The 14170-nt window shown below is 44.0% G+C and overlaps 1 protein-coding gene across 1 annotated transcript in view; it reads left to right on the top strand.

Annotated features, from left to right (window-relative positions):
• Nucleotides 1-3079: 3079 nt before the first annotated feature.
• The window catches only part of adcy2b (adenylate cyclase 2b (brain)), a 43625-nt gene continuing 32534 nt past the window's right edge, over nt 3080-14170 (top strand). The window contains exons 1-2 of the mRNA XM_070984359.1: nt 3080-3819; nt 12098-12295. Coding sequence (XP_070840460.1) covers nt 3556-3819; nt 12098-12295 — 462 coding nt within the window. The 5' untranslated portion in view covers nt 3080-3555. The remainder of the gene's footprint in view (nt 3820-12097; nt 12296-14170) is intronic.

Below are 14170 nucleotides of genomic sequence, written 5' to 3'. Positions count from 1 at the left end.
AGAGAGATGGACAATGCTGGACTAAACAACCAGTGAGTGAAGAAAGCTGGACACTGAAAGGCAAGCTTAAAGGTGAATTTTATTGTTTGCTAACATGTTACCAAGGCGTAAGCAGAAAGAAAGTCAACAATTACTTTTAGGCTCTTTCTCCTGCGAGTAGCTCCAAATGGGAAAGCACAGGTGTGAGTTGACAGCCCTGAATCAGGCACACCTGAATGGAGGTCAGTAATGTCAGTGGATCCAGTGCTGTGGCATGTCAAACTGTTTGCCCTGATTCAGCTCTACAGCATCAATTAATTAACATTGTCATTTCTCGATGTAAATATATTACATTCACACTCTTGCACTTCAGTCACTTTGGACAAAAGCGAAATAAACGTAATAAATTTCCAGGTAGAATCTGTATTTAATCCTTCAGCCACAAAGCATGCAGCTTTGATTAAATGTCTGCTGTTGTTAGATTAAAAGCAACTGAACAGCAGTGACAGCATTAAATCCACCATTTATTACTGACCTGCATGGACAAAAGGGTGGAGGAAAAAAACGTTAATGTGCAGCAGGACGAGATGATGATGTGCATATCATTATCATCATCGTTGTCATTATCATCATTCCGTTGCACAACTGGACGGTGAGCTCTCACCATGTCATTTCCTCCACAGTGATAGATTTCTCTGTCCTATGCTCTTTCTGAAAAATGGGAGAAAACGTCTTTTCCTTCACTTCTTTCTCTTTCTCCAGCCACACGAACACTGAACAGCCACAATTGATTTGATCTTAGCACTACTGGATTTCCAGTTGTTTGTTTGTCTGCTGATCCAAGACCTGAAGCTCAATATGCTCCATAATGCATGGAAGTAAAAAGCTATGAATCCTGAGGAAGCATGTGTTAGACCAGCCCTTACAAATCATTTCTCACATATTGCTAATCAGAGTTCCACTATTATTCCAAATATGACACTATTCTGAATTTGATTCGCATCATGTAAACAGTATATTCTGTTTGGGTATTTTTGAATTAGACCTTTCTCCGAATGGAGCATTTTACAATTTAGACTTTCTGGTCTGAAGGATGAACACACCTACTTTTTAAACATCATGAAAGACCACAACTACAACAGCAGGTTTTTGGATTTGCGCAAATATTCTATTTTGTGCATGTAAATGCTGTCATTGTTGCATTCTGGGATTTTCAGAAATACAACAAATATCTGAAGGTTGTGGAACTGACAGCTGGAATAAGATAAAATCTGATGCACGCTGGTGTACTTGCTGTAATAATCTGCCCTCAGGACCTCTTCATTTATGTACTGACTGCCTCATGTGTGCAATCAATCAAAGCAAGGCAACACAAACGCTGTAAACAGACTGCCAAAACTTCATTGTGTCGCCAAGCTGGCAGCAGGGCTCCATGGATGGCAATGCTGATCAGTCTGCTGGTTGCACGGTCCAAATGTTGGATAAACTACCATGAAATTTTGTGCAGATCCCCAGACTGTCCCCCGCCACCATGAGTTTTTTTGTTTTTGTGTGAATTATTTCAAAAGCAACTTGATGGACATCCAAGGTCCCCCAGAGAATGAGGCAGGTGAAAGATTCCACCTGTTGGATATCTCAGCTACCTACAAAACGAATGGCACTCCCACCCGTCAGCTGTTTAGGCTTAGTGCTTATTGGTGAGTGTTAGCATGCTATAAACTGAGATAGTGGCTGTGGTAAACATCTTCTGCTAAACATCAGCATTTTGACACACTAATTGTGAGCACAGTAGCCAGTGGTCCCATGGCTGAACAGTCTGTTCAAGTTCTGAGCAGTTTTCCCTCAAGCTGGATGCATTTTTCACTGGAGATGATCTGTCGCTTTGCTTAAGGCTGCTTGTAATTGTTGGCACTCGGGGACAGAAGCTTATTCCGTCACCTTCACTTCGAGATCAAGTGCATTCCCAAAAGTTCTATATGCGGTATTTATCATGATCAGAGACGCTGCAGACTTGGCCCGAGCGCACTCTCCCTTCCTCGCTCTGTCTGGTTCACGTGCTGAAGGGAAACGATGTGGGTTCGACACATTGAAGTGGCACGGCCATTTTCACACTTCACAGAGCATCACATGCAGAGGGGAGAGAGAGGGACCGCCGTGGCAGAGCGGGGCTCCAAATGAAAGGGAGAGAGGAATGAAAGCTGGAAGGAGGAGAGGAATATTGGGATTTTGGTTCATCAGATCTTATTTTACTCCCACCAACCGACACACAGACGCTGCCTCCCTCAAACTTTCACTCATTACCAGCTCTCTCCTCCCTCTCCTTCAACAACCCCCTGTTTGAAGCACCGATCTCTCTTCCTCCCACACTCTCTCTGTCTCCTGAGGTTTTTCCTTCCTGACTTTGTTTCTTCTTCCTCTTCCTCCCCGTCCTTCCCCCTTCTGTGTGTGTTTTTCTTTCCCTCCTTTTTATCTCCTCACCGGCTGCTGGATGGCATTTTATTCTCTTTCCCTCCACACTCTGCTGCTCTTCTTGGTTTAGCGCAGCTGTTACAACCCTTCTCACTCACTCACTTTCACTCTGCTTTGCACACACACACACACACACACACACACACACACACACACACACACACACACACACACACACACACACACACACACACACAGTCTTTCTTCTTCTTCTTCCTCTCTTCTTGCCTGCCAACTTTGCTCTGTCTTCTGTTTCTTCTGTTTCTCTCTTATGTAAATTTCTAACTCTCTACTTTTTCTGTACCTTGCAAACACACACACACACACACACACACACACACACACACACACACACACACACACACACACACACACACACACACACAGACACACATGCACACACACACGCACACACACACAGTCTTGAGTCATATACCAGTTCTCTCCACATTAGCTAATCTCACACATCACCATTCTCACATTTCCACTCGCTCTGATAGGTACAGCACACACACACACATATACACACACTTTTACCCACAAGCTCTCCCCACCACACACATTGGTACACACCCTCTCTCCTCTCGCTCTCTTCTCTCCCTCCCAGCCATACACATTCTCTCTCTCCCTCAGTCCTCATCTGCACCTCAGCAGAGTAACATGTTGCCTCGTCGCAGCCACAGCGCAGAGCGGTGAGCGGAGGCTGCCTGACCAAGCATAAAGAGCAGACAAGAAGGAGAAGCACGAGGAGGGGAAGTCAAGTCTCATCTCTCCTCCTCGGTGTCCGACCACCTTCTCTGGGAGGAAGAGGAGGAGGTGGAGGAAGATCGGTTTTCACACTGTCCTGACTCAGTTTGTCGCCTCGAGCGGAGGGAGTGGCAGAGGATGCAAGGGAAACCGGAGGAGCTGAAAAGTTGTCTCTCTGTTACTCAGCCATCCATCCCACACAGCTGACCAAACTTTTCTAGATTAAGAGGAGCCAGAGGAGGTTGGCTTTTTAGGATAAGGAGGAAGGGGAGAGAAAGCATCCCTCACCCTGATCACTTGTGTGCACACGTTGTTTTGGTCAATCAGAAAGCAGGACTGTCCTTGCAGAGGCAGCTACCCATGTGGCAGGAGGCTCTGTGGACCCGAGGACGCTACCTGCTGGAGAAGAGCGATGGCGGCGAGGGTGGCGAGGGGCCTGAGAGCCTTGGAGACGGGTGCCCGGGGTTCCAGGGTGAGGTGTGCGTGGAGGACAAGAAGCCCCAGGACTGGCTGTACGAGTCCTACTACAGAATGAGCCAGCAGCATCCGCTGATTGTGTTCTTGCTGCTCATCGTCATGGGAACCTGTCTCGCGCTGCTGGCGGTGTTCTTCGCCTCAGGACTGGTGAGTGAGTGAGTGAGTGAGTGAGTGAGTGAGTGAGTGAGTGAGTGAGTGAGTGAGTGAGTGAGTGTGTTATCAGTGTGTGTGCAGAGGTAAGTGTTCAGACAGGCCTTTAGAGGTGTTGGTAAGTTTGGCTATCCAGAGCGAAGAGGATCGTGTAGCTTGATCTGAAATATGCAGCAGCACAGCGCTGCCAGTAAACAGGACATTTCACAGCATTTCACAACATTTTCACAATATTAACAAACAACCTTTTCAAGTTATGTCACATTTTTTCTTCCCTTATCATCAGAAATCTCTTCTTCAGGGTTTTTAGAGTAAATGGAAGTTGGTAGTTAAAGGAATACTTTGACATTTTGGGAAGTTTGCTAATTTGCTTCTCTTCCAGAGAGTTAGAAAGAGATGGATACTACTCAATCACTATGAAGCTGCAGCCAGCAGATGGCTAGCTTAGCATAAAGACTGGAAATGAGGAAACAGCAAAATGTAAATAAATAAACACTTTCTAGCACATTTTAAGTTAAGTAATTAACATATTACATCTTGCTTGTTTAATCAGTATAAAAACCAAAGTGTACAAATGATAATTGGCTGTTTCCCCCTGCTCTCAGTCTTTATGCTAAGCTAAGCTAACTGGCTGCCAGCTCCAGCTGCATATTTATTTTATAAACATGAGAGTGGCATCGAGCTTCTCAGCTGACTCTCAGCAAGAAAGCGAGTCAGTGCATTTGTCAAAATGTTCAACGATCCCCTTAAGATGAGCTGCAACAACCAGCACAAACAAAAGAGCACCACCAGGGAATGTGACAGAACTGCACAAACTGAGCGACACGTGACACCGGGGAAATGTAGTCAAATGTGCCATCTTCCACCCAAAACCGTCTTTCTATGCCTTACACTTCTGCTTCTCTCTGTTACAAGTGATAAGCAGAACTGCAGTCACAGAGAAAGGCCGGTGTTAAATCTACTGTGAGTCACATTGATCAAAGATCTGATTAAGAATCACTTTAATGTGCATTTCAAAAAAAGGCCAGAATGAAGGCAACAGTGTGTTTTTAATGCGATGGACTGAATGCTGCACATCTCATTACAGTACCATGAAAGATCCGGCAAGGCTGCAAGCTGTATATTCAATCAGATAGAAGCCTTCTTGTTAGAGTAACAGAGCAGCGTTAGAATAAACGACGAGTTTGGCTTTTAGCACGAGACTGAATGAGACAGGGAGGCCCGTGTGCATGTGTATGAATATGTGTGACAATATAAGAGGCTGTGAAGCGGCACTTTAAATTGGGACGCCGGGTTTGCAGAGAGGATCAAGAGCGGGATGAGTGTTTAGTTCGCAGCTGTGTGGGTGTTGGTGCTTTTGTCAAGTGAAAAGTGTTGTTTTGGCCACAAACACTCAACCACAAAACACAAGCTATTGTTTCTCAAGTGCCGCTGTAGTGTTTTTATGAAATAACCGTACAAAAGGAAGCCCACTCATTACTGTGGTTGTCGCTGTTTCAAAATGATTGGTTTGCTGCGTATGGTCCGCACAATCTGCGGACTCGCCGCGCTTTTCTCTCCGCGTGCGTCATGTGCAATGAAAGCATATGTGGAGGCCAGGGGTGAAGCCAGGGGTAGATGGAGCCCATAAAAAAAAACAAAAAAAAAACACTTTGGTCCTTTTAGCTTTTTGGAGGCATTTAATGACGCTAATGACACAGTCATTACAAATATTGAAGGGGGTGAAATTTCCATTTTTCATTTATTGCTGCTCCACACCCACGCCACCCACCTGCCCATCCCCGGCTTGCTTGCTGGAGGCTGTCACTGACGTCCTGTCAAATTCAGCTGGACTCCACCTAAATCGATCCCTTTACTTCTATTTAAGAAAAAAATCTATAGATCATATTTCCCCAGCTGGTCAGTGTAATTCTCCAGGTTATTCTGGGGCACGTGTGTCCAGATTATGGTCTCCCATCATTCACAACGTCAATCTAGAAAACCTTTTTTTTTTTCTTCCCAATTTGTTCTCATTAAATGATCTGTCTTTAGTCATGGAGTGGTTGTTCAATGAGGCATGTGTATTTATTACTGCTGGAAGAAGAAGAATGGCAGGAATAAATAGAGGGTAGGTTTGGAGCTGGGGGCCTGGCGGCAGAGAGGGAGGGGGGTGGGGGGTAGGGAGGATGTTGTTGTAAGTGTTCTGGCTTTATCAGTGAGCCGGCAGAAAGTCAACCAAAGCAGCACTAATGCTCCCAAAATTACTGCACACTTTTTATCTTCCTCCTCAGATCAGGGCTGGAGTGGGTGAATGTGGTGTTTGTAAGCCGTAGACTCCTCCACCCATACTGTGCAGTATGTGTGTGTGTGTGTGTGTGTGTGTGTGTGTGTGTGTGTGTGTGTTGTATTTACACATGCTTGCATGTTCATTTTGCGACCACACGTATGTGTGTGTTGTTTGGGTGTGTTTGTCTGAGGAAGTCTCTCATTTCCTTCTTGGGCTTATCTGCAACTTTTAGAGAAAATAATTCTTTTCTTCTTCCTTGTTGGCTTGAAGTTGTATTGATAGGAGAGTGTATTGGTATGCATGTGTGTGTGTGTGTGTGTGTGTGTGTGTGTGTGTGTGTGTGTGTGTGTGTGTGTGTGTGTGTGTGTGTGTGTGTGTGTGTGTAAGTGTATTTGCATGTATTGTGTGTTTTCATGCCCAAATGCCTGTACAGAACCAGCAGTTAGATGGCAGTATGTCAACTTAATGTTCAATTGACAGTTTAGTAGAGATCAATATTATGTCTGCTGATGGAACATTGGAAATCTTTGAATTGGATAAAGAATAAAAAATCCCATTATTTTTACTTCACTTACCTCATTGATTATATCAGAACATGTTAATTTATTGTCTTTTCAGGATCATTCTGCATTTTAAGAATTCGCTGATATTATATTTATAGCATCTGCAAGCACTTATTCCATTCCACGTCGTTGGCACTTTGATAGATGCAGGACAGTGAGAGCAGGGTGTTTTTGTAATGATGGATCACCGATCCATTACCTAGGGGCAGGAAGGTGAACGCATGAGGTGAAATAGATGTTGTGACATCACTGACTGAGCTGTGAGCAGAGCTGCGACGCCAAAAAGCGCTACTCTACACACAGATGTGGTGCTTCATGACAAAAATTATGAGGTCAGTCTGGAAAAAATAGGACATTGTTGTGTTGATTTTCCTTAAAAAACAAATGTGTTTCATGATGTTACAGTGCCATGGTGGTGCCTCTGTTAAAGTTCCTCTCAAACACAGAGAAACCTTGTCTCATTTAGACGCTTTCCATTAAAAAGTCTGATGATTTGCTGGTCCATCCATCCACCTCAACCTCCTTTCCTCCTGTCATAATGACCACTGCCCCGAGAGGACTTTGGGTAAATGTATGTTGTTTCAGAGCATTTTCTGGAACAGCTGAAGCTGTTGTTCTTCCCGGGAGGTCAGCCTGTGACTAAACTGATTTCCATGCGTAAAATAGGTGGTGTCCCTTTAGGGCTGCACATGATTGCGGTTTTAAATACAGGAGTAATTCCACTGGCTTTGCTTTAAGCCTTTAGCTAACGTTCAGATCTTCCTGAAGTTCATGTTATTAATTTGAATTTTGAGTGCCCATGTTAGCATTCTCCCATGACCTACCCTCACATGTGTGTCATTTATCACTTAGCTGGATCTTCACTTGAAATGCATTTCACGCCGGTTCGATCCACTCTGCAGCTCAGTACCACTGCTGTGCCCTCTGGCATCTTTTTGTCTGCTTTTGAAACAACCATTTCTTCACCCTGTGCCGATGAACTCCTCCCCTGGGGCGCTGTGATGAATGGATGTAAGATCACACAGTTGAAGTAATAAAATCTCAACGCTATAAATAACGACCACAACGACCCCATCTCATCCCCAGCAAACAAAAAGCCTCGATCTTCTTGAGTGAGATCTCTTACGTTTAGGCTTTTGAATGACACTGTGTGCAGTGTTTAACCACATGTGAAAATGACAAAGAAGTGGTTTCCCGATCGCTCTGTCCTCCAGAGCTGATCTTTCCTTTACTGTCCCTCTTATCTGGATGTGGCATTTGGATGACTCGTGGTCTTTTCTGGCTTCCAATAATAGCTTTTTAGTCACAATAATGAAAACATTAGCCCCTTTCTACCTTTGAAATGAAACCTGTATACCAAACGGTCACCACGACCCTCTCCTCCAGCTGTATAGACAAGCGCAAAGGGTGTGTCTCTTCTGCAAATAAAATCAAACGTTTGTACGTTCTTTGCAGACCTCTTAACCCCTGTGATGTAACCCCACGTTGTTTTTCTGTGTCTCCTCCTTAAAGTGCCCGAACAAGCAGACACATATGTCACAAATCTCTCTGTTATGCTACTTTCATTTACCCGCCACCATGGCTGAAAGGTCGTACAAATGCACCCACCACCAACCAAAGTCACCTGCATTTGCCGGTGGTGGGAAAGAGTCTGAAAAGGCTGCATACTACACTTCCCATAATGCAAATCACAGGCATCTTTTCATTTGAGGCTGTCTGCCCAGTAAAAGCCCAAGTCTTTCAAAGTGACGCCCCTAGTTTATAAGACAGGCTGAAGCTCTAGTCTGCAGATAACCCTGACGACATCATGAGTTATTTTCTCAGACTGAGGAAATCATCACCAGAGCAAATGAAGATGTTTTACATCTGTTTTCACAGGCTACTCCCCATGACAACTAAACTGATTGTGGAGCGTCCCTTTGAGGTTTTTTGAACTTCCTCATGATGACTATAAATAACAGGGTCATTTCTTTCGTTTTGAATCATTGAGTGCTGATCAGCCTTCCTACTGATGAAACACCTACTTCCTCAGGTAGAAATTCTCAAGTGCATTCCCCCGTATGTCACTTATTGTTCGGCTTTGTCTGAATGTGTTTCAGACTGGTTCGATCCGCTCTGCAGCTCAGTGTCACCGCTGTGCCTTCTGGCATCTTTTTGTCTGGTTATGAAACGACTGTTTCTTCACCCTGTGATGAACTGTTGAAAGATCACACAGTTGAAGATGAAAAAAATCTCTCAAGATCTCATAAATGGAAATAGCCATACACAATAAATAAGTGTTTGTATTTTGAAATATTATGTACTTAAAATGTGGGTGTGGGTGTGAATCGACCACAAGAACACAATTTACTTACCTCTCAGGGCTGATATGAAACTGATATTCATGAGCATTTGAAGTAGAATCAAACTTTTCCCTTCATGACAGTAGGTCCTCTATAAGTGATCAGGCTTCTTTTAATAATTTATATCATCATTTTTTGCTACATGCTCTGCAACCTTTGACCTGTTTTAACAGAGCGTGTTAACATTCCTGTGCGCTGCAAATGGAGCGCTCAAGGAAAGGTTTGTTGATTATTGATGATGTTCAGAACCAGGCTGAGAGCAGATTGAAGAAATCTGCCACGAGTGCTGTTTCATCAGGCGGGATAAATATTGAACAGGCACCAAAATATGGAAAGTGCATACACTACTATGATTTCAACACAAGCCTCTGAACCGCCTCTCCTCGCTTTCTCAAATAATGTATTTGGTGTGTTTGTCTCATTTCACCACTGAATAATTAGATTACTGAATCTTTCTGCTGCTGCTGCTGCTGCTGCTATGTCTCCCTGTTACCCCCTTTTTCCTCCCAGTATAATAGCTGGATAAGCCAGACTGGGCTAAAAAAGGAAATAATTGTTCTGGATGACAATGCAGTATATTACGGCAGGCCGGCAGAACTCCCTCCCTCGATGTCATGATGAGGGAAATGGCTTTAAATGGTTTCAAAAGGGTTTTAACGGGATTAGATGGCAAACAATCAGAAATGTGCTAAGTGCAAAAGCTTCTCTTTTTTCTTACCACAAAAACATGAAAACACTGAAGTGGTGAGAGAGCGGCTTCCTCCCTCTGTAACCTGGGTGTGCACGGCTGTGTGTGAGCATGCAGTTGGTGCAAATGTGCCAGAGGAAGGGTCGCTGTTACTGATTCACACTCAGGTATCCCTGTTTGCAGTCTTGCTCGCGTCCTCATTGGGATTCAATCTGCGCTGCAGGCTGACTGTATAGCTGGCATGGCGTCAGCAGCCAGATCCCATGTGATCCCTTCTCCAGACCCTGACTCACACTACCTCTGTGACGCCGCGCTGCAACTCTAACACACAGCAAAAAGCTCTCTTCCTGCGTTCGCTCTGGCCAAATCGCTTCTGCTATTCTCAACAAGTCACTCAAGTCAATAAACTGTCGAATCAGCCACGAATTCAAGGTTGAGTCTGTGGCATCTTTCCATTCTGTTACATAAAAGCTGCTCCAGCAAGCTGCATGGTCGCCGAATCAAACACATTTCTATGCCCACACTGATGTTCATTTCGCCGTAAAATCTGTGACATCGAATCACACAGTGGCTTGATAATTTAACATTTACAGCTGCTGGACCTGTCAGTGCAATCATGACTTCGGAATAACTTAGCATGGTTTACGTGGGTGTCGGGCAGGATCAAGTCTGTGAAAGTGCGCTCAGTATGTGGACTCTCTCAGTCCTCTCCTGAAAGCAAATGATGGCGATTTTGCTGCTGTTCCATAATTTACACAGTCTGAAGAGGGGGAAAGGACATAGAGAGTATTTTGTGGGATGTGGGATGTGCGTGTGTTTGCGTGTGCTGGGATTTTTGCACAGGAAAGTTTTTTTTTCTCAGTCAAAATCAGATGAGGTTTGTCCACAGAATGGAGCATTGGAAACATGCCTAGGACACACATACACACACGGAGGTTATGCATAGGTCAAAGGGGTGAAAGCGCTCAGGGTGAAGACATTAAGGGGATCTGAAAGGTGGTGCAGTCTCCTCTTGTTAACACTAATAATTTATCACTAAGACACAGATGAAGCTAACTTCCTTGACTCTTAGCAGCTAACTTTATCTCCATACTGATGACCCATAAACTATCAGTCCTGCCACCAAAGCGTGGTGTCATGATCGTGGGAGTTACAGAAATACTCTTTAAGCTGTAAAAAAAAAAAAAAAAAAAGGTTTAAGGAGTCATTTTGTTGCATATGAAGACATTTTTCCTGAAACAAATGAAAAACTCTGACAGCTTTGTGAGAGCGTTTGCTCTTAATTTTGGCCGTTTCAAAGGAACCAGATATGAGAAAAACCTTGAAAAAAGGGTGAACTCTGCCTGGTGAGGAATAAAAAATACCACCAGATTTGTGTCTTTTTCCAAAGCACAAACATGACAAAGTGAGAGTGAGGAAGAGGCTGTCAAGGATGAGGAGGTGGGTGAGGGAGGTCTAGTTGAAGAGGGAGAGATCCTGTGTGAGCGTCTGTGTGTGTGTGTGTGTGTGTGTGTGTGTGTGTGTGTGTGTGTGTGTGTGTGTGTGTGTGTGTGTGTGTGTGTTGACAGCGTCTAAATGCTGACTTTGACAGTATGAGCGCAAAAGTGATGCAGTAGCACATTCTCTGGGCTCAGACTGTCTGTCTGCCAATCTGTGTGCCGTCTGTTCATCTCTTTGTGTGTGTGTATCATGTTGCATCTCCGTCCTAATGAGGACTGAATGTCCTCACCAGGACACGAAAAACAGTAAGTAAGCACGCAGTTTCATTATTTTGACCTTATGTGTTGTTTTCCAGTGGAAAAAAAAATCCCTTCATGCCTTACATTGACTTAAACGTAACGCCTTTGCCTTCATGTATGTGCAGATCTAAGCATCTCCGCTCCCCCTCTGCCACGTACCGTTATGTAGCTACACCTGGCTTCTCCTCTGATGCCCCTCGTTTCAGCCCACCAAGTTGACGGGATTGATTCCTTATGTGTATGAAACCCTGGCTGTCTGAATCCCTGTTTCTGAGATTGTCTGGAAATGCTCAGCCATGGCATGGTATTTCACTCATGATATGACCTGGACATGTCGACAAGGTTAAAAACTTTCATTGGAGGGAGTCTTTCAGGTTAAAGGTAGTTCTGTAGTGAGTATTTAAAGCATAATCAGAGCTCATCTGCGGGTCTTTGGTGGGTCCCTCTGTGGTCCTCCACACTGTGCTGAGGTCCAGCATTTATCAGAGCGCAGGAGTTTTTAGAGTTGCTCGAGTGTATATTTGTGTGTGAGAGGCTGAACATGCAGGGATGAACTGAATATACTGCTTGTGTTCAACTCGACCAAACCAAACTCACCAACCCTGAAAATTGAATAAACCAATGATACTCTCTCTCTCTCTCTCTCTCTCTCTCTCTCTCTCTCTCTCTCTCTCCAGAATACAGAGGACCACTTGACGTTCTTGATTACGGTTCCCGCCGCTCTCTTCCTCTTCCTGTCCATCTTCATCCTTGTCTGCATTGAGTCGGTCTTCAAGCGGATGCTCGGCCTCTTTTCTCTCCTTATATGGGCCTGTCTGGTCACCATGGGCTACCTGTTCATGTTCTCAGGAGGGATCCTCAGCCCCTGGGACCAGGTTTATAAATCTATTCTTGCTTTATGTGCGTGCACGTGGGTGCGTGTGTCAGAACATGCAGATGCATCTGTCGGCCTGGGTATACCTACTGTATATACAGCATATCTGGCTGCACATGTGTGGGTGTGCAGTCAGTTTGATTGACTGTTCACTAAGCTCCGCCTGCCTTAGTTACAGTTGCTACGCCTGTCAAGTTTTCTGTTCTGGCATGGCACATCATGCAGTTTACAGCAAACGCAACGGTAGATTTACCATCGAAACTCTTCATCGTCGCTGAAACAGAAGCAGGTTTCTCATTTCTATCTCTTCTTTCTATGTCAGTTCTGTCTGAACTGGTAACTTTTAAATTTCATTAAGAGCACAGTAATATTACAACAACCACCAGTTTTATCCAGTTTATTGAGGTGTTTGCTTTACATGAGCCACACCTCAATTAATATTAATAATAACAATCATTATTGTTATTTCTGTGAAATGTGCACAAGAAACATAAAAAACAAAAAAATGTATCATCATTTTATGCTTTAAAAATGTGATGATTAACTAAAGTTACCAGCACTTGTGGGAGATGCTAATAAAAAAACCCTGCCATTGAAATCTACTTCTAAGAAGTTTTCCCAAGTTCCCAGGGCATCACAAAGAATAGGCCAACATTAATAATTGAAGGTAACTAGTTAACATTATGTAACAGCCTTTGGGTCTCCAGCAATACACCCGCCAAGTGTGAAATAGAATGATTAAATAGTTCTTGAGATATGCAAAGGAAATACATCCGTGCAGACAAACAGAGATTTCCTGCTTCGTCGTCAGATATCAGACAAGCAAAACAGAGGTTTGATTCATGCTTTATTGCTTGGATTTTCCAAGTTTGGCTGGGGTTTCTGCAGTGTAATCCTCTCCAAATCCACGAAGCAGCAGGACAGAGCCGCAATCTTAGCCTAAATGCTGACAATGCATGTAGTATGACTGCTTGGAAGTAACATTTGGTTAGGTTGCTATTATAGTTTAATAAGAGAGTTAGCTGGACATGCTAATGCTAATGCAGACAATCAAACTGTTTAATCCAAACCTTACATTTTAACTCATGCATTTTTGGTTTGGTCACCATCTACATTGTCTGTATATGGAGTAGCTTTCACTGTCGTAGCATCCACAGAAATCCAGAGCTTTGCAGACCAGCCGAGTTAAGGCTGCAAAACTATGATTAGACAATTACTGGATGGGGTGTTTTTAGCAAATGGTCAGTTAATTGTAAAAGAAAAGTTATGACTGACGGGGCAGAGTGAAGCAACAATTCACCAGTCAAAAAACATGCATCCAAATGACTGCACCTGCAAAGAAAGTACACGAAAAAGTACACAAAAAGTATAAACTTAAAGGCATATTTTGTTATAGCTATCTCAAACTCCCATAAAGTTGGGGGGACACATGCATGTGTATTCAGGAGCGCTCCTGTGATTGCTTACGTGTGTGTGAGTTTTGTTACACATCTATCCATCAGTTTAGGTGCGCCTTTGTGTACGCATACGTGATTGTGTATGTTGTATATGTGTGTGCAAGCACACACTCGAGCGCAATTAATTCCACGTGACGACAAGTGTTAATGAGGCCTGATGAGAGCTGGAGGTGAGCAGATCAGGAGACAGACACATTAGTTTTCAGTGCCAGGCTCCTCTCTCTGTCTCAGGAATCCTATTTTCTCATGCTAGCGCCCTGTCTCCCCCTATTCATCAAATCCCATTTTCTCTGCCCAGCTTTTCCACCTGCCTCCTCCTCTCCGCCCTCCACCTACCCCACCATGTCCAAATTTCCTCTCTCCCCTCTACCCAGCCCCTTCTCTACTTCCCTCCATCCTCTGGGTTGGAGATATTTTTA

The sequence above is a fragment of the Chaetodon trifascialis genome, chromosome 17 (genome assembly GCF_039877785.1).
Source record: "Chaetodon trifascialis isolate fChaTrf1 chromosome 17, fChaTrf1.hap1, whole genome shotgun sequence".
In the NCBI taxonomy this organism is placed as follows: domain Eukaryota; kingdom Metazoa; phylum Chordata; class Actinopteri; order Chaetodontiformes; family Chaetodontidae; genus Chaetodon; species Chaetodon trifascialis.
Note: the sequence above shows the minus strand (reverse complement) of the source record. Positions and strands in the feature narration are given on the sequence as shown.